The sequence below is a fragment of the Corapipo altera genome, unplaced genomic scaffold, assembly GCF_003945725.1.
Source record: "Corapipo altera isolate COAL_440 unplaced genomic scaffold, ASM394572v1 63, whole genome shotgun sequence".
Lineage (NCBI taxonomy): Eukaryota > Metazoa > Chordata > Aves > Passeriformes > Pipridae > Corapipo > Corapipo altera.
In genome coordinates this window covers 2,812,423-2,832,805 of record NW_020884928.1, presented here as the reverse complement: position 1 = coordinate 2,832,805, position 20,383 = coordinate 2,812,423, and the positions used below count along the sequence as shown (strand labels likewise).

The following is a 20,383-nucleotide window of genomic DNA, read 5'->3' as shown; positions in this document are numbered from 1 at the left end:
TTCTAACTACATAAACCTCCTGATTTACAAAAGAAAATAGTTAAATCCTAATAAGAAACACAGGATCCTTCTCCACACATACCTTACTGTTTGGTATCTACATTTTCCTTAGCTTTTATTTGATAGTTGACACCACAATGAAGGTTGCAGATTCCACTAGAGAAGCAGGGAAAGGCAAACCACATCACTCAGCTTGGTTTCATCTGCAGACTTGCTGGGGGTGCACTCAATCCCACTCTCTATGTCACTGATGAAGATATTAAACAGCACTGGTCCCAGTACAAACCCCTCAGGGACACCACTTGAAACCACTGGGACATTGATCCTTTGACCACTGCTTTCTAGATGCAAATATCTGACCAGTTCCTCATCCTCTAAACCATCCACCCATCAAACCTATATCTCTCCAATTTAGAAAGAGGGATGTTGGGGGGGACTGTGTCAGAGGCCTTACAGAATTCCAGAGAGGCGACATCCATACACATTGCCTTGTCCACTGATGTTATCACTCCATCATAAGGCCACTAGGTTTTTTCAAGATGCTCACTTTTATGTTCTCATTTTAACCATTTGAGGTTTTAATTTTCCTTGTTCCATTACTTTAGGGCTATTTCAAACTAAAAGATGGCAGAAAGACTTGCTGATTTATACTCAAGCATTTTTTTAACCAAACACTAACTGACAGTAGTGTGCTGTTATTACAAAATTGACCACAGTATCTTAGCCATTGAATTACAAACTAAAAAAAAAAATGAGGCATTTGTATGGATTAAGTAAACCACCAGAGGGAGCATATATAATCCAATCAATGTAATAGTTTCATATACAAATGACAAGGCAAATCTCATTTTAAATGCTTAAGAAGGGCTAGAGGTTTAAAATATAGTGTATTCTGTTAAATATGTTGCATTCTATCAGTGTGTCTTACTTCATGAATTTGCTGATTATATCACTGCTTCAAAAAAAAGCAAAAGAAATATGCCCAGATTTTTTGCCTGTCTGTATTCCACTACTGCAGTTCTTTATGCTGGAGTGGTTTTATATGGAAACACAGCTACACCTAACACCTGGGTCTTAGCAGTTGGGTTGTTGAATTAGGTCAAATTTACCCTCTGATAAATGAAAAGTGATGTCACTACTCTTTTTCTAACCTGTGTATTGTTTCTTTGCTGATTATGAAGCAATCATATTGCAAACCAGAGAATCAGAAATTATGGCTATTTGTCAGAGTTGCTCTGATTAAAATGCAACATATTTTTCTTCTGTTTTAAAAGTTGTGTTGAAACATCAATTGATTCTTTTAATCAAGTGCAACAAATGTATCAAGACTGAATGTGTAAATTTGTCACCCCTGATACATTACTGATAGGAAAGATACAATAAATAGATCTATACCTTATTGAGCAAAAAAATTGCTCCACACCCAGCTTCTTCAAATGCTTTCCAAGCTGCTTGCTCTTAATTTGACAAGCTAATTTACACTCATGGACTGCAAGAAACTGTTAGGAAATTAGCATTCAATAATTGAGAATTTTGTATGCATGGCAAGCCTGATGGGAGTAAAGTAAGAAAAGAAAGTGGCACGAAAGTGTTTAATGAACAAAGCATTGATGGTATTGTTTGATGAAAAATGCCTCACAAGAACATAGTAATAGATATTCTCAAGTGTGACGGCAGTTCTGTTTAGAAGACAGTGTAAGCTTCAGTGAGCCTGAAGGTGCACTTAAAAATGCATAAAAGTAAAGATGTACATGTAAACTGTACATAACAGTACATTGAAAAGTACTGTTAAGGAACATACATAATCCTGACCTCATCATATGTTTTTATTGAAAGTTGGTTTTAGCCAGAGGAGTTTGCTGTTCACTGAGATTCATATATGAATAAATAGCAGATTAATAGCCTTTCTACATTTTTGGTAAGTTTGGAATTTGTTAGTAGCTGGAGTCTGTGGAATTATTGTGGAATTTCTGGAATTCCCCTTGAGCACAGATTGTCTGGAATAATTCCTATGTTTAATACAAATAAGCCTAAAAGGCTCAGTCTCTGAAGAGAACCCAAGTGAATATGAAGTAGCTCTTGGGGGCTTAGCACAAGTCAGAGCAAGACCAGCCAATTCACCAGATATGGGGCAGGACCCACTAGAGCAGAATCATCCCCTTGCATGGTTCAAAACAGATGACTCAAATTGCCTGAGCAATATGTGGAATACTTTTTCAAGGCAAACACCTGAGCTTTTTCTTGCACTACTAGAACTTTTAATCATGGGCTTCATTCCTTAAGTTTCTTTTCTCCACACATTCTTCTCCAGTGTACTCACTGATGTTTTCAGCAGCTCCCTAAAACTATCTTTACCCTAACATTAACTGATTGATATCTACCCGATTGAATTTGAATCCTGCTTTCATACAGAAACTAGCCAGTTTTCTTACAGGTGCAACATTAGTCACAACTTTTACATATGCATACCTTGCTTTGTTTCCCTGAATAACTCAGAACAACATGAGTACTACAGTTATGCTCATAACTGATGCAGATTTTTAAGAAGTTCAAGGTTGGGTTATAGAACTCTTAAGTTATTTCTAGAAAATAAGCAGAAGATTGCTACAATTCTCATTTTTCTGAAATCCTAATATTTCTATTAAAATATTTTCTTTTAAATCCTGGGCCTGAAGACAGGGAAGCATTTTGAAGATTCTTAATCTAGGTGTAAACACAGTGATTTATTTAAACCATATCACTCTCTACTCATGTTGTATATTGCTATTTCTTACCGTATCATTTGCTTTTCAAAATTTGAGGTTGGTTTCACTAACTAGATGTTCATAGCAACATCCTTTGCTGGAGATGTTGCTGTTTCTTCTGGAGCTTAGAAATTCTGTTCATTATCCACTCTGAAGGTTTCTGTGGTGTGCAATTTTGCAACGCAACTTGGACAAGATATAGACATCACAGTTAATATGAAAAGACAACTGTCTGGACTTTTCTATGACCTTAATGTAAAGTCTGTTTCATATAGGTCTGTCAAATATGTCACATTCCTAAAGTGTTTTGTTTTAAATACAGAAAGTAGTTATCAAAAATGTAGAGGACAGTTAAGCACCTAAATCTCATTGAGAGGAGGGAAAGAAGACATCCACCTGCTATATATACCTTGGAGAATATTTATTTTTCCTGATTAATTTGGAAAGAAGATCGGACTGATGTAGCAATCTGAAACTCGGATATCAACAGAAAAGGATTATGTAGCAGGCCATGGACAGCAGGATCTGGGAGAAACTCCTTACTCTGAGGAACTTCCTCACAAGACCTATTGATATTTAACTATGTTGATTTGATTGGCCTGTCTCCTGCAGCAAGATATGGAAAGACTTTGTGATGATGTTATCAGACCATGTAGAAACCCCTTTGTTCTTTTCCCCCCATGCAGTTGTAGCTAAGGGAAAATATTAACCAACTGTGTAACTGTAGCAGAAAACTGTGTAATCCTCTAGTTGGCATAATCCATCCCCTAGTTAGCATAACCCATCCTCCTCATTAATTTGTCCTGCCCCCAAAACCCTTATATTGCGAAGCCCATCTTCAATAAAGATTCCAGTTTCTACCCCCGAACTGGGATTGGTTAGTTATTGACCTCTTTGGAGTATCTGTGTTTAATTTCCATATTTAAATTCACAGATGCACCTAAGATACCATAGCAATAAAACACTAGAAAAATAGGTAGGTAATAGAAATCTTTTCTGTAGAAATTTCTTTTGCAATTCTTTTACACATTAGTAGTGGTTTATTTATTCTTCACTTGCTGCATTAGAACAATAAGACAAAGCCCAGCCCAGTCTTTGATGAACCATTTGTATCTAGAACTGTAACTTCTGTTCTGGCCATAAATCTTTTAATTTGCAACAGACTTGAGTACAGACTTAATTCCTCATTGTTTGTTTATGCTGAGTGTGATAGCCATTACAATAGGTGTTGCCCTGTTCTATTAGAGAAGCATTCCCTCTGGGATTAAATTTATTTTTTTTTTCTGAGAGAAATACACCACATTCAGGTACATCACAGCCCTTAATTCTTTTGTGTTTGGTTTCATTTTCATCTGTTCATTTCTTACACTGATAGCTAAATTTGAATTCATACATGTTCCTATTTGATGAGTGAAAAGTAATACTCGTCCATGAAACTTAGGATGCAATTTATACATATCCTAGACATTTTAAGAAACTTGACTCAGGCTTCTGGTCATCATTCTGTGTCCTGTGAAGGCTGTCTTAAGACAGAGTTCCTATACTAGGCATTATAGCCTGTCTGATTCCCAAATAAGAGTCTTAAGTGATGGTCTATTGTAACTATTAGGCTTTAGATGTATAATCCAAAGAGAAGAAAGGACACATTTCAAATAAACAGGTTTTGCTGATAACAAATTAAAAGATTTATATTTAAAAGCACTATAACAAATAAATAAATTATAATGCAAAATTATTATGTTGTCAATTTCCATATACATGTAATGTGAAATGGGAAATATAGATGATTAGGTGAATACAGAACACAAATGAGAATAGAAAAAATAGGATGGTTACTTAAACAAATTAGCAAAGACTACTTAAAAAAACACTGAGAGGGAAGTTGCCATCTAAGGCAAAAATTGTACCTACTTCAGCTGAATTGAGAGAAAGAGCTTCAAGAAGGTTTTTACGTCTTCCGGTTGGAACCACCGCTCTATGAGGGCAAGTTCACAGACAGAGGAATGAAGTCAGGGTCTCAAACTTCTCTTTGGTTGCTCACTATAACATATCATAACAAAAAACAATGAGATAATACCTTATCATCTTGTCTACAGCATAATTTTTACCCTGCTCAGATTATATTCCTGACACTCAGGCCATTTCTTCCATTTCTTGTGGATGTAAAGTCCCAGCTTATCTCTTTTTCACACCTCTGAAATTTGCTAACTTTCCTTAACCTAAATAACACTAATTTGCAAGAATTATCTTTACTTGCTAAACTACTGATCTTTTTATCCAACTGTCTCTCTGTTGATTATCATATATATTTCTTTATACTATTCTACACTAACTACTATTCCCGTGCTACTGGAAGAGTTATAAGTGAGGTGAGTCTCTTTCAGTAATGAAAACTGTGGATTGTAACATAGTTCATGGTCACTACTCAAACCAAATATGGCAGGATATAAGAAGTTTTTACTTTGGAGAGAAAAACCCATCAGAGATCTAATATGAAATTAAGGGAGAAAAAAAGAGAAAAGTTTCTCAAGAGAGCAACTAGGCCATAGGTAAGCTGCTTCTGATTAAACAAATTAGTTTTTCTAGTCCTAACTGAATTCTGAATCAAAAAAGATAGGATAGTACTATAATAGGTTAGTTCTGTTATCTATAGTTTCTCATTTTGCAATGTTTTTATGTATTACTGTACATAGAGCAGTGTTGCTGCTATTTTGCAGTTTGTCTTACCTTCTCTTCCAATGGACTGAAATAAATCAACCGTGCTGCTTACAACAGGTGAACAACTTGGGAATTCTTTTCTTTACCAAAAATGAGGCATTAGAAAATGCTCAAATTTGACCAACCCAAGCTTTATGACTTCAGGAGAATTTGTCGGATAAGTTCAGGTACAGAAAAAGGTTCATTAATGGATCAGCAAAAATAATAATTGTGCAGTAAGTGCATTTTTTCCAATAGGCCCTCTTAGTAGAACATTAATTTAGTGAAGAATAAAGTATCATATTTCTTCCCTTTCATGTCTGAGATTAATTTAATTTGTAGTTCCCAACTCCTTCCTTAACTGTCAGAAAATGTTATGTTCCGAGAAATTACTTGCTCTATATCTTTTATTAAATATTTGAAAACTTATGAGACTATATTACAGAAGCCAGATACCACCTAACCATTGTAACCTAAATTGTTGGTGTAGATAATAATTTCCTCAACTGCACCTTTCTTTCCTTATTCCAAATGTTTAAAAAAAAAAAAAAAAAAAAAAGAAAAAGGTGAAGCAGAAACTGAGAACAAAACATTTCAGGAAATGTCAAAATTCAGGACATAAATGTGGAAACAGCCCAAACTATCACACCAGACTCTAGGATACTTTATAGGATGAATGTTAATCCACTTTTTTGGAAGCATTACTTTTTTTTCCCTTCATATAAGCATCCAACCCACTGCATCACCATGGAGAAATCCATCTTCTACCAATTTTTTGGTGCTGTCTTAATTTCCTTTCTTCTCATTACAAGGGAAATAAATAAAACTATGATAAATAAATAAAATAAGTCAAGGGTTTTTTTAATTAAAGCAATCAAGATTTTTTTTAATGTAAATTTTTTGCACTTAATCTAATTTTCCTTTTCTCTGATTTTTCTGTTTCATTGAAATATAATGCAGAATGGCAGCCCCAGTCACTAGTACAGATATATTTCATCTTCCCATACCACATATTTTTTTACATAGTATTGCAAATTAAAAACAGCCTGGGAAGCTTCCTGGGAATTTTAAAACTATTTTCTGTACCATTAAAAGAGTTATGATGTTTCCTGATGCGATTTCAGTCCGCGCCCAGGAGCACCGTCCACAACAGTTCCCAGAAATGTTGCAGGAGTTTGACTGTTCCAAGGATTACTCCCAGCTGGCAATTTACTTGCAGCCTCCTTCTTTTCAAGGTTGAGAGAGTTTACTTGTTCAGACATAGGCCATTCTGTGCCAACAGCCTTCAGTGCCAAGGAACATTTCTAGCCATGTTTGTTGTACTACTGTAGACAGAATGATCACAATAGTCTTAACTGCTTTCCAGAAGTGCTAACCTCTTATGGTTGTACTCCTCAATATAATTTGAGCATCACTGAAATCATATTTGCTTCATAACCTCCTACATATCACTCCTTAAGGAAGGGCCATATATGAAAAGTTACTTTTTGTTAACGTATTTTAAATTTTACATATAGCTATAGACATTCCTATATAATGTTGCAAAAAAAATTTATTTAAACAAATCTGAAATTCACATGTCTCTTCATAAAGTTTGGATTATCTGAAATTAAAACTTGTTAAGGCAAACTGTTCAATTTCTCAATGTAGTCTGAAGATTCTTTATAGCATATGTATATTCTCAGTCTTTCCAGTCACCTAAACAGTGAGGACTCTGTAACGTCTCCATGTAGAGATATTCCCAGTTTCAGGGAAATAAGTAAAGTTTTATCTGTGTTCTTCCTTAAATATCAAGGTCTTTTATGCATCACTATGTCTTTAGTTCTCCCTACATTTAGGTCTATTAACTCTTCCAATATCTGCATTATTATAAAACGTTGGCAAAACCACATTTTCCACTGGATATCAGAACTGATATTAATATGTACAATTAATTAAGAAATTGAGAAGCCCCAACAGTTCTGTAATTCTTTGGTTTTGCTGACTGTTCCTGCTCAATGTTGACTTCAGAATCTTACTCAATTTTAGATAAAAAAATGAGATGCAATTAGGATACTAGTCTGGGAAATAAAAACTTTCTGAACTTAAGTTTCTTTGAACACAACTAGTTACAGGATGATTCATGTCCTTCCCTTTTTTGCTCTCTATCTGAAGAGTTAACTGAACCATTACAACAGGTTTTTTTCTTAGCCCTAATTCACCCTTCCTTTCCACAAATGCAGAATGAATATTCAGTTTCAAAACTGTGTATGTTGTTTTGCAGAATGCTCTCCTGCTTTGTCGCATATAAACTTTGCCTTTTGTAGAGTCAGTGTTGCATAGTATGCCTCCTTTTCCTGTCACTGCTCCTGCTTCCTTCAGGTTCTTACTCTTTTTAGAGTTCTGAATGAGATATAACAGGAGCAGTAACCTAGCCTAATTAAAACATTGCTGAATTTCTCTTTCTAGAGGCTCAGATGCTGATGCCCATTAGTACTGAATCAGCCAGGTTATGTATTGTATGATTGCTGGGGGTTCATGTGTCATAACAGAAATTTGAACAGCCCTATTTCAGACCATCTCTAAGCACCAGGCCACTTTCATCCTGTCCCAAGGACTCTTCTACTTCAAAAAATCACAGAATCATAGATTATGCCAAGTTGGAAGGCACCCACAAGGATCATCAAGTCCAATGCCTGGCCCTGCACAGGACCCCCCCGAGTCACACCATGTGCCTGAGAGTATTGTCCAAACACTTGAACTCTGTCAGGCTTTGTACTCTGACCACTTCCCTGGGGAGTCTGTTCCAGTGCCCAACCACCCTCTGGGAGATGAAACTTTTTCTGATATTCAACCTAAACCTCCCCTGACACAACTTCAGGCCATTCCCTCAGTTTCTGTCACTATTCTCCACAGAGAAGAGATCAGTGCCTGTCCCTCCTCTTCCCCTCACAAAGAAGTTGTAACTGCAGTGAGGTCTCCCCTCAGTCTCCTCTTCTCCAGGCTGAACAGACCTCAGTCATTCCTCATACGGCTTCCCCTCAAGGCCCTTCACCATCTTCGTTGCCCTCCTTTAAACACTCTCTAAAAACTTAATATCTTTCTTATATTGAGTGACCAAAACTGCACACAATATTCAAGGTGAGGCCACATTACTGCAGAATTAATGTTATCAGTGTGGTTTTTTATAAAGGAGCAAAATCCCAGTGATAGTATATGAATAAAAAGGGAAGCATGACCAATGTGTGAATGAGATCTGTACCTTGGTGCACGCCACCTGAGCCTTGGTGGTTTTAACTGTCATTTCCAGTTCTACAGTTCATATGTCTGGGAGTACTATGGAAAACATAGGACCTGTGAATCAGTGTATGCTCATGTGGTTTTCAGAAAATCTAGGCTTAACTCTAGGTTCTGTTACAAATTCTGTGTTATTGCAGCTGATTTTTTCATATCTCTGATGTTCTGTTTCCTTATCTCTAAAGCGGAAAAGGAAATGCTTTCTCCAAAGGTGACCTTCATATTTTTATTTTAAAAACAAGAAAAAATCAATGGGTATGTGACACTAACTATACTTCTGAGTTTGTCAGTATCAGCTGAATATTCAAAGATAGAAAAGAATTCAGTCAACCTTGTAAATGTAAGAAAGGGGGTGGTTAACTACGCTAGTTACGATCACTAACCAAAGCATAAGTACTCCCAGTAGTACTTTAGAGCTCTGCCTTGAACCCTGAGAAACTACTAGTGTGCAAAACAGATAGCAATGCCAATGGATCAGAATTCCCTGCTAACTTCTGTTGTTATTAGCCCTTTATACCCACCTGGTGCAGGTACAAATGCAGAAAGTCAAAGGCAGTGGTGAATGTAATCTAGTATCGGAGACTAATCTCAGTGTGTTTCCTTTCCAGAGAACACATTTGATATTATTTTCTGATAATTCTCTTGGAAATTCTGGTACCATAATCGCATAAATTTGTCTCTAAGGTGTTCCTCTTACACTTTCTTTTTCCTTCTAGCTATTCAAAGCAGAGCCTTTAGTAAAAGCTTATTTTTTATTCTTTATCTGCTTTTCAGCAGGTTTCCTTTATTGTAACTGACATTAAATTTATAGAAAATATCCTCCTATTCTTCTTTAATCAGAACTTTGCCAAGTCTTCCTTTAACCACAATTTTTTCTTTTCTTTCTAGTTGAATTGGAAATAAAACTACTTACTTCTTTTATCCCACTTTTATTCTTAGCCTCTTTCAACAGAAAGAATTCCCTATGGGTGTCCTTATTTCCTACTGCCTATTCAAATGTTGTGTCAGAGTTACAAATATTGAGGCTTACTCATGTTCAGTCTTTTTCTGTAAAATAACAGCTCGGGTTTTAACACTGTTCACTTCTATGTTTATATGATATTGCAGGAGTACATTACAGAACATGTAGCTATATTTTTCCAAACTTTCCATCCCATAGAATTGTGGAACCCTTCTCAGGCTGAAGATAGACGCTGGACTTTATGCCACTCTGATCCTCCTTATCATCACCTGAATGTTTTAAATTTTAAGTACATAATCTTAAGACAATGATGGAATTCAGTGCTGCATTGACTATTAACTATGCCTTAGTAATTATATTCAAATTTGTCATAAACATTAAAATAGTACAAGCTGTTTGTAGTGCCATATGTTTAAAATCCTTTTATTAAGCTAGTCATCTTAGCTATTCTTACTCTACAACAGCAAAGTGGGAGCAAATCTTCTGACTAATCAAATTGTCATCCTGTTCTAAAGTACAGTTTCATTAAGTAATGTTTAAGTAAAGGATAAATACAGAGAACACACTTATTCCTGAATTCAGATGTATAACTGGGTGTATTGAACTAGGTGATAAGCACAAATACCATTCAAATACCTTACAAATGCATACTACAGTCACTCGCAGTGACACTTCACCAGAACCTCATAAGCATTTCAAGCTGTGATAAAGTTCTGCATCTGAAAGTGGAAAATAATAAAGGCACGAAAATTCAGTCTTTGCCCAGACAGCACAGTGTGACAAGAAAGTAATATTTGAAGGATGAAAGAACAATTTGGAGCCTGTTCTGTGGTAAAGAGAGGCAAAACCAGACACAGCACAAAGATAAATCTTTTTTCCTCCAAAAATCACTTTATGATTAGGATTATTTTTCAGTTGGACAGACACAAAGTTCATGACCTCCAGTTTAGGGGTTTTAATATATCATTTATTTATTTATATTTTGCTTCCTATTTCAACTTGAAAAGAAATTCCACTTTAAAATGTTCTAATTCTTCTAGTAATGCAAATATTCTAGCAAGTGCTTTAGTCTTTTCATAATGTGATGGTCCTTCTTTAATGGTTAAAGGCAGGAAAGCCTTTTTAATTTTCCTGATTAACCTTTTATTTAGCTGAGTCAATAAGCATTTTAACTGAACTAAATCATTACATGGTATTTACAAAATCATTTCAGATTTCTGGAATGCCCTTCAGTCCCAGGGATCCATTCTTTACATACTCCTACAGAGCCAAAAAAAATAGGGAATGGTAGGTTTAAAGGACAAGTGTTGTGCATTTTAATGCTCTTGATTGTATTATACCAGCTCAACCTAGTGAAAAGATTTTTCTGTATAGACTTTGTCACTTTCCTTCTCAATAATTTTCTGTTATGTTTTTAGCCTTATATGATAAACCTTGATGAATTTTCTGTATACAGGTTATCTGATTCATTATTATTAATCCTTATTGAACTCTCTTCAAAGAGATGCAGCCATCATATACTGCATGAACACATCTTTTAAATATTCCCTGCCAAATACCAGTAAATGGCATTTGGTAGATAGGATGGCATCTCCAACTCCTTTCTGGCTACACACAGCTCACTGAAAGGCTTTTGACAGCTTTCTTGCTATTTGGACTCAGCTGCATCAGTTATGCCAAATTGTCTTTGCTACACATGCAGACACGTTAATTCTCTCTTTCCTCCCTGAACCAGTACTCCAACGTTCTACACAAATCCTGAAATTCCTTACCTTTCATGAATGTCCATATTCTCATTTCCTAGAACATCTTTATTATTGCTTTCCTAGGAGCTGAGTTCGGTCATCACTTGAAAATGAAGTTATTATAAAATAACCATGTTGACAGATGGCATAAACAGCATAGCTAATCAAATCTGCTCCAATGTTTTAATGGAAACAGGGAATTATCACCATGCTACAAAACGCAATCAGTAAAGCGGGTGGTGCGCTGAAATGCCAGTTTCCAGAGTTCTAAATCAACAGCACAGCAATAATAGAAGCTGCTGCAGCTGACATCTCGTGATATATGCCTCAAAGGAAGTTTACAAACAGGTTTGCCTGGAGCCTATCTCATTCCTGATAAAGCTGCTTTCTGATAATATTGTTTGGACTCACTGTGCATCAGTAGGAAATGTTAAATAAACAGTGTTCAGGGTTTAATGTAATGTTTTTTAAGAAAGAGACATCTCAAGAGTGCCTCACATGTTTGAAAGAGGCATTCCAAGTCCTTAAATGTTGCACTCAATCTTTGGTAGTTTGTTAATGCCTAGGAAAAAGAAATTAACCCCAGCAATGTTAGTCACCACCATAATTCAGTAGTTTGTAAGAAAATATTTAAGGACTGTAAATGAGTGCACCTAGGATACATTTTTATTCATTTAATCTTTGGAACCTTAAATTGGAAACCACTTAGATACAAGATAAAATCTAGGATAAAAGTTTGTTAATCCTTACTAGCTCTAAGTACAGTTAGATTTGAAATGGACACAGAAGTTGCTAATGAAGTTCTTCAAACTTCAGAGAAAAGTAGGAGAGACTAAAAAAAATATGTCATATTCATACCTGGAATGTCATGTCATCATTTCTTCTTGCTTAGTAAGATTTTCCTGCTTCTTTCAAACATTCATGGCGACAGAACACCACAGAGATGGAGAAGCAGCACTCAGCTCCCAGCATAGCACTGATTCATTCAACCTTCATCAAGAAAACACTTTTTGCAGTGACCTTTATTCATGGAATGTTTTGGGTTGGAAGGGACCTTTAAAGATTATCCAGTCTGACATGGGCAGGGGCATCTTGCACTGAATGCAAGGTTGCAAAAAGCCCCATCCAACTGGACCTTGAACACTTCCAATGGGGCATTCACAACTTCTTTTGGTAATCTGTTCCAGTGACGCATCAGCATCATTGAAACAAAATTTCTTCCTTATGTCCGATATAAATCTATTCTCTTTCAATTTAAAACCATTGCCCCTTGTTCTGTCACTACAGGCTTTAATAAAAGATCTCTCTCCATCTTTTTTACAAGCCCTCTTTAAGTATTGAAAGTTTGCTATAAGGTTTTCCCAGAGACTTCTTGTCTCCAGGCTGAACAACCCAAATTCTCTCAGCCTGTCTTCATAGGAGAGATACTCCAATCCTGTGATCATCTTTGTGGCCCTCTTCTGGACCTGCTCCAGCAGGTCCATGTCCTACCTATGCTGGGGGCCTCATGCATTGAGAAGGAGATCTCTGTTTCTTTGGAACACATTTCTTGTTTGGACATCTTTCTTCATTACTGCTGTAGGTTTTTGGAGAAGTCAGTTGCTACAGAGTGTATGATAATTGACACCTGTTAGTGTTGGGGTACTTTTTTTGGTAATATTGCGAATGGTGGAATGTGGATCAGTGCAAGTATAACAAAAAAAATGAACATTTTCTCAAAAACTTTTCTCAAAGACATTATATATTGTGCTCAGAATAACCATATGGAGAAGTGTCTTATCCCAAGCATGTTGTTAACATTGTTTACATCTTCTTGTAACATCCTCTATTACTGTAAAAATAATTCCACTGTTCCATTCTTCTAAATGCATCTGTTTACCTTGGTTGAAGTAGGGTAGTACTTGGCATGTCTTTTCATCTTTCAATTCTTTGAGAACAAAAAATTACCTCTTAAATATAGCTAACCATAACAGTGGCCTTATTTCCTTGTCTAGTCTTATTAAATGACAGCAAGAAAGTTGTTAGTTGTACAATGGCATCACCTTGTCTCATAACAAAATACTGCAGGAAATGAATGCAGGAAAAAAAAAAAAAAAAGCAAACCCTCCAAAATAAAAAGCACCCTAACTGGGAAGAATCTTTTTCAAAGTTGAACATCATTCTTTAGTTATTTGCTTGTCATTTTAATAATGCTTTCTGTTTGTGATGTTGTCTAGGAAAACCTAACTTTATAACCACTGATAACACTCTTGTGAGATGGGGATTGCCAAGGGAGTCATTATACTGAAGTGTTAAGTTTCTTAAAAATTTCTTTGTTACATATTGCAAATGAGAAAGAATATTGTAGACAGGTATATTAGACCCACCTAATTTGATAAGAAATGTGCACACAATTTAATTTTTCTGCATCTAGTGAAGAGGTAGAAGCAGCTATATGGTATTCTCTAATTGTAGTGAAGAGTGTTTGGAGGAGCTGTGAGCACTGATCACACTGGTATATGTGTATTTTGATGTCTCAGATCACTTTGACTGAAAAAACAGTGACTGGTTCACTGCATCCTTTGTGGGATTAATTTTTCCTGGCAAATTCTGGACAAAAAATAACTAAACCAATGTACATCCGTATGGTTGACATCAAACTTAAAAATCCTGTGGGTCAGTGCAGTCTTAAGAATAATTAGCCAGTGGAAGGAACATACTCCTATTTAAAAGCTATAAATAAATTGAAAAATCTAAAGTAAAACTTCATTCATTGAAGCACCTTTCAAAGAAGTGGATTAAAGGAGTGACTCATAGTGTAACAAACAGTATCTTGAATAAAAGTGATACGACATAAATCATATGAATTTTAAATCACATCATTTACTTATTCTTTCTGTCACTCTCTTCTGTTCCTCTCCCTTCCTTTCTTATTCTTATTTTCCTCCTATTTCCATTGGAACAACTTCTATGTATTTCATCATTTAAAGATGCTCCAGTGGATTTGACCGTCACCGGCAAGACTGGGTAGACAGTGGCTGCCCTGAAGAGGTATGTGAGTAGTTTACATCCTCAGCCCATCAGAGGCAACTTATATAGATATGATGCTTTTGATTAAATTCTTCAGCTTATGAAGCATGGTTTCAAGGCCAAAGACATTCTATAATTATCTTTATTATTCAGGGGAAATGCTATAATACATAATAAAAAAGAATAGACTGAGCAATTTCACTCTCCATTTGGTAGAATAAAATGGATATAAATTGAATTTTTATCCTTGAGAAAATACTTTAAATAATTTTTTAAAATTAAATTAACAATAGAAGCAACAAAACAAACAAAAAAAAGGAGAAAAAAAAAAGCCTACTCCAAAACAGTGTCCCTGTGCTGATTTTCCTTTAGATCTCTGAATTTGCTGGGAAAGGGGAAGAAACTGTGATGTTCCTCACCTCAAAAAACTAGAGTAATTTTGAGTGCAAAACTGGCATTGTATTTTGATTATGAAATCTGGTCAAATCATATAGTACAGAAGACATTACACAGATGAATTCAAAGAGATAAAATAAAAATTAAAAAAAAAATTTAAAAGCCCTCACACAACCAACCTACAGGGCATTTGAATTTCCTTTCATGGGGAGGCAGTGAGAGGATGAGAAAGATACCTGATTGTGGTAGTGGCAGGCTGTCAAACAGGGACTATAAACCTCCTCTGAAAGTTATTTGGGGTACTCCTAAACCAGAGCAGTTCATTTTCAAGACACATATATAAATATACTGCTGGTGTTTCTTTTCCAGTGTCCTCCCTTTATAAGGACTTTTAGTTTGGGAGTTTGTTTGGGGTTTTTTTCATTTTTCTTATTTCTCATTTGGGGATTGTGGTAATAGGAACAAATTAATTTGTGACACTTTTAATCTCCTGATGGCCATAAAAAAAGAGCAGTTATTTTTCAATTTTTGCTGAAGGGGCTAAATTTTCTCATGAGTTTCAGCAACATAGACCTTCTGAAGTGTAATGTCAGGTGAAACTCAGGGCAAAACAAAGCCCCACGTGTCTAGTTAGAAAAGCACATTCTGTTTTATTCTCAGTAGAAGCAAAGAGAAGTGATGGCATAAATCCAGACTAATGGAAGAATTATTTTTTTTCTTATAACTGTAATTGCAAAATAACTGCATCCTACTTACTGCCTTGTTACATAGCCTTGAAGCTTCAGCTTTACAGTTTGTAATCTGCTGATTTAAGAACAAAATTTCTGTGAAGAGCAACCTCTTCAAGGACATAAGACAAAAGTTAGTGGGAGTGTGTGTTATTATAGTACATGACCTTTGTATGGCTTTAATCCAATTATAATTAGCTAGGACTCAGTTGTGCTTGTAAATGAAGTTACCCAAAAAATGCTTTCTGCAGGACAGTAGCATCCCATTCTGCTTTTCCTTTCTTGTTTCAGTCCAGCTAGTGCTCCAAGGTTCAGTACACGATCTGAGAGGAAATTATCGATACACCACGTGTATCTGAGAAACTAATAAGTTAATTTGCAAAGTTTCAGTCTGTTTGGTTGCAGTTCACTGTCCAGCTTTCAGGCTCTGGAGTAGAAGCAACAGCTTACTTAGCATCTTCCAGAATTACGCCTGAGCTGACTGCTAGAGTTCAATGAAGGATCAATAATTAACATACAATGGTTAAATTTAGATGCCTTCACTAAAGAGGATGAATATAGGGGATTCTCATAACAGGGTTTCTTTATTTGTAATATATATTTTGAACTAAATTTTTATTTAATTGCATCAGTGAAACTACCAGTAGTTTTCAAGAAAAAACACAAAGAAATTTGAATAGTTGTCCTGCAGGCACTGATACCTTTCTTTAATGTAATATATTGTTTTTGGTAAAACAAAGGATAATAAAATACCTGTGCATATTAAAAGGAAGACAGGACCCACTGGGTTTTGACAGTCAGATCTCAATAAAATGAACAGGCTTTGCGGGACTCCACTTCTTATGAAAATGAATGAGGACAGCAGGAGTTAAGTGCAGTTCCCGTATTTGCTGCAGGTTAGTTGGATGTATTTTCCTTCAAATCTGTGTGATCCATAAAAGGAATTATTCATTACATCTGCAGAATTTAAAAAATGTCCAGAAATTAAAAAAAAAAAAAAACAGACGCAAGATTTGTATCAAAACATTTGCCCATGAAAATAAAAGTTAAATTATTAGATGATGATGACTATTATTTATAGTGTGTTAATATATTACAATAATTTTCTTCATTATTATTCTTATAGTTTATATTTAGAATATATTTTGTATAATAATTGTTATAGATACAAATAATACATGATATTTTAATATTATGTAGAATTAATAGCCATATAGTGAATGTTTTGCTCTGTTGTAGTAAATAAATATTCTATAGGCAGAATACATGCACACATTTTACACATGTATGTGTGTTCTTCCGTGATAACCTCATACAAAGCCAAATTAAATGCTCCACTTAACTACACATTGTTCACTACAAAGAGTTACAGTTTAATTCCCACATATCCTTTTCAACATATGTTATGGCACCTGTATTGATGGCAGTGAGCTTTCATTATAGAAGAGTAAAAATATGAATTATAATCTTAGATGTTAAAATAATAACATACTTGAATATTTGGGAAGACTTTGAAGCCTTGTCATTAACAACTGAGAGTTGTAAATTTTACAGATAAATGAAAAAAAATACGTGTTACTGAATGCAGTGTAGAGCACTTCAAAGGAAAAAAAAAAAGAAAATTAAAAGAAAAAGCTCTTGAAATTTCTTGATTTAGGGTTTCTGTTATAATTCACTTTATTCCAGCAGTTTGTCCATGCTTAAGTTCTTCATTCAGTGGCAGTCTCCACTTTAATTTTCTCTTCTTTGTTTCTAATGTTTCCCCACAGGCAAAAGATAAGATCTGTGAGAAGAATATAGACACAACTGAAACACCTCCATACTCCACCACCACCCTTCTGCCAACCACCACAAGGTTCAGAGTTTTAACAACCACCAGAGGATCCACCACTTCCCACCTTCCAACTAGCCTGCCCACAGAAGGTGGCGTGTATACAGTGCATTATTCTGTAGTGCAAATAAGTCCTTTAGAAGTCAAAAAGAAATTTATTTCCTTTCCCACAGAAGGTGGTGTGTATACAATGCACTATTCTATAGTGCAAACAAGTCATTTAGAAGTCAAAAAGAAATTTATTTCCTTTAAGTATGTGTGTTCGTGTTGACCTTTTTTCTCTGAGGCAGCGGAAGCAGTTGGAAATCGCAGTCAAGGCAATATCTGGTACAGGTTTTAATTTGCAACTCACTCTTGCAATAGTAAGGTGCAAGGGGATGAGGGCTGGAGGAGGGGGTGATGCTGGAGAAACAAAGGCAAGTCAGGCAGACTTCTGGAAAACCTGAGATTACAATGAGTTTTTCATATTCCTTTGCTATCAAGCCATAGTCCAAACCTGCTGAAATAGCAGTAGTAGAGAGCCCTATTAAAGTTAGTGAAGCAACTCCCACTACAGACTTAATGGATTTTTAATTCCTTTAGGTATTCTATTTAGCCAAGTGAAAATTATAGATAATCCAAATTAAAAACGTCTTTGAAATATGCCCGTTTGTTTTTTTTCAGTCAGTTGACACTGTTTTTTTCATGTAGTGCTCACTGTTATTGTGAAATAGTTTCTCTAAGATTCTGAACAGAATTAACTGGGTAAGTGATGGTGCGTCAGTTCTTATCCTTGTTCCACTGGCTACTTAAATCTTGCCTTTTTGGTTTTGGGATATCCTGCTTTCCTGCTTTGGGAGAAAATGCAACTGGGCAGGAAAGTTATATCAGATCAATCAAAGAACATCTATCTATAAAGTGTGTTTGCGTCTGTCTGTTGACACTGTATGTTAACAGAAGAAAAGGTACTAAGCACAGGCAAATTTTCCAAGTGGCCTCTGACAGGAAAATTTGAGCTGAAGGCATTTCAAAGTGGGAATCTACTGATAAGAAAGTCTGGTTTTGTTTGCACCGATAAAAGTTTAGAAACTGTCGGTACAGCGTTTGGACTGCATTAAAAGGAATATTCCCTGGCATTTTGTTCATTAAAATTCACAAGAAGAAGAGGAATATGGAAATAAATATGATTTAATATTGGTAGACTTTTTCATGATTCTTAGAAGAGGAACTAAGTAAATGTCTTACTTTATTATCATATGTTGGGTCATATAATCCTTAATATGACAGAATGCTCAAGATCTGTATGAACATGTAACATAAATGAAATATTTGTAAACATTATGAGACAGATTCTAGTACCCTTATTTACCAGTATTTTGAATCCTCCTGTACACTCTCATAAATGATTTTTTTAGTGGTAAGGAGGTGAGGTAATGCTCAGTGTAAGAAACACCATAATCTACTTCTCATTGAGTTGAGTACCAAATAATTTTCTAGCTGTGGAATTTCTTTGACATTAGAAACTGATTCCTAAAATGACTCATGACCTAGAAAAATGCATTTTCCTTTAACTAACTCTGAATTTCCTTTATAGATGACACCAAGATTGCACTGCACCTAAAAGATAATGGAGGTAAGAGATTTATTTTTTTCTGTAAGTAGTGGCAGTAATTTGTCAGATTATACCCCACTGAACTTCACTAATCAAAATCAAATTGTAGAAATAGTTTTTCACCAGACTCCAATAGGACTTTAGCCTTCTGCATCTGTGTGCAAGAGAAGGAGGGCAAATAAGCTTCAAAACTGCTTAGGAAACTTAAATATTTACAACTCTGCTTATAATTCTATTAAAAAACCCAGGTTTAATTAACTTCCATGTATGGACATATCAAGTAAATTTTTAACTGTAACAGTTATTGGTTATATGCTCTGCAGGGGACAGCTTTTGTCATCTTCTTTTTGGTTCAAGGACTGAGACCTGAGGTTTGTTCCTTCTCGCTTTGAAGTGGATGAGAATTTTCCTTCCCTTATTAGTTAGAACAGGACTGGGTTGTGAACACAGACCTGTGTCTGTGTTCACTGCCAATCTAGAACTTGATGAAGTGAAATATAAGATTTGGCTTGATTTCTGCTGCCTTCAGAATGGTCTATCAAACCAGAGGATGAATTTTTGAGCAAATTGAAATAAATTATATTTCCACTGATATATAGGGGAATATTATTGGCTCTGATTGCCTTTCCAAGCAGGGAGCACCAAGCTTCTCTCATGGGTCAGGGGAACAGGCAGCCAAGCATAGCAGCAGGCACAGGCAGGGCGCAGGGTTAGTCCAGCAGCTCAGGGGAAGCAACTGTGGTGAACCCTGTGATGGTCTAGTCACCCTCAACTGAGTCTGCAGAAACAGTGCAGACCCAGGGTCAAGGTAGGAAGCCAGGCTGGCAAGGCAACAAAGGAGCAGCAAGGTAGCAGGCCAGGGACAGCAACCAACAGCACAGTTCAGGCAGGACCCATCAGCAGTCCCAGAGGAAGTGAGGTGATGAACCAGGTCCATACAGAGATTCTGGTCAGTAGCAAAAGGAAAGACAACTCCAAGGTCCATCCACGGAGACATGGCCCATGGACAATGGGCCATGAGACAAGCTACCTTCAGCATTGGTCCAGGAGACAAGATCAAAGATGGAACTGAGTACAGGTTCATCTACAATGTAGCTTAAGTTCGGACCTGAGCTTACATGGAGACACCAGCATCGTGGGCGGAGGTACCAGGTGCAGCAGCCCAGAAAGGTGGGGTGTAGTGGTTTCTCAGGACCCTCACGGAGAATTATTCAAGTTTTGAAAAAACAGAGTGCAGAGGCAACTTAGCAAGTTGGTCTGTTTTCCTCTTGGTATTTTTCAGTCATATTCAACCATTGTTTTCTCCTTCCCTCAAATTAGAGATCTTTTCACTCCACAGGAGGTAGTTGTCATCCACTTCCTTACCACTTTGCTGTCACTAACTACAGGTTAGTGGTCACATAAT

At 36.0% G+C, this 20,383-nt stretch overlaps 1 protein-coding gene across 1 annotated transcript in view; it reads left to right on the top strand.

Moving 5' to 3' along the window:
- PLXDC2 (plexin domain containing 2) overlaps positions 1-20,383 on the top strand; it is a 255,655-nt gene that overhangs the window by 213,416 nt on the left and 21,856 nt on the right. The window contains exons 10-12 of the mRNA XM_027658758.1: positions 14,393-14,453; positions 17,326-17,479; positions 18,961-18,999. Coding sequence (XP_027514559.1) covers positions 14,393-14,453; positions 17,326-17,479; positions 18,961-18,999 — 254 coding nt within the window. The remainder of the gene's footprint in view (positions 1-14,392; positions 14,454-17,325; positions 17,480-18,960; positions 19,000-20,383) is intronic.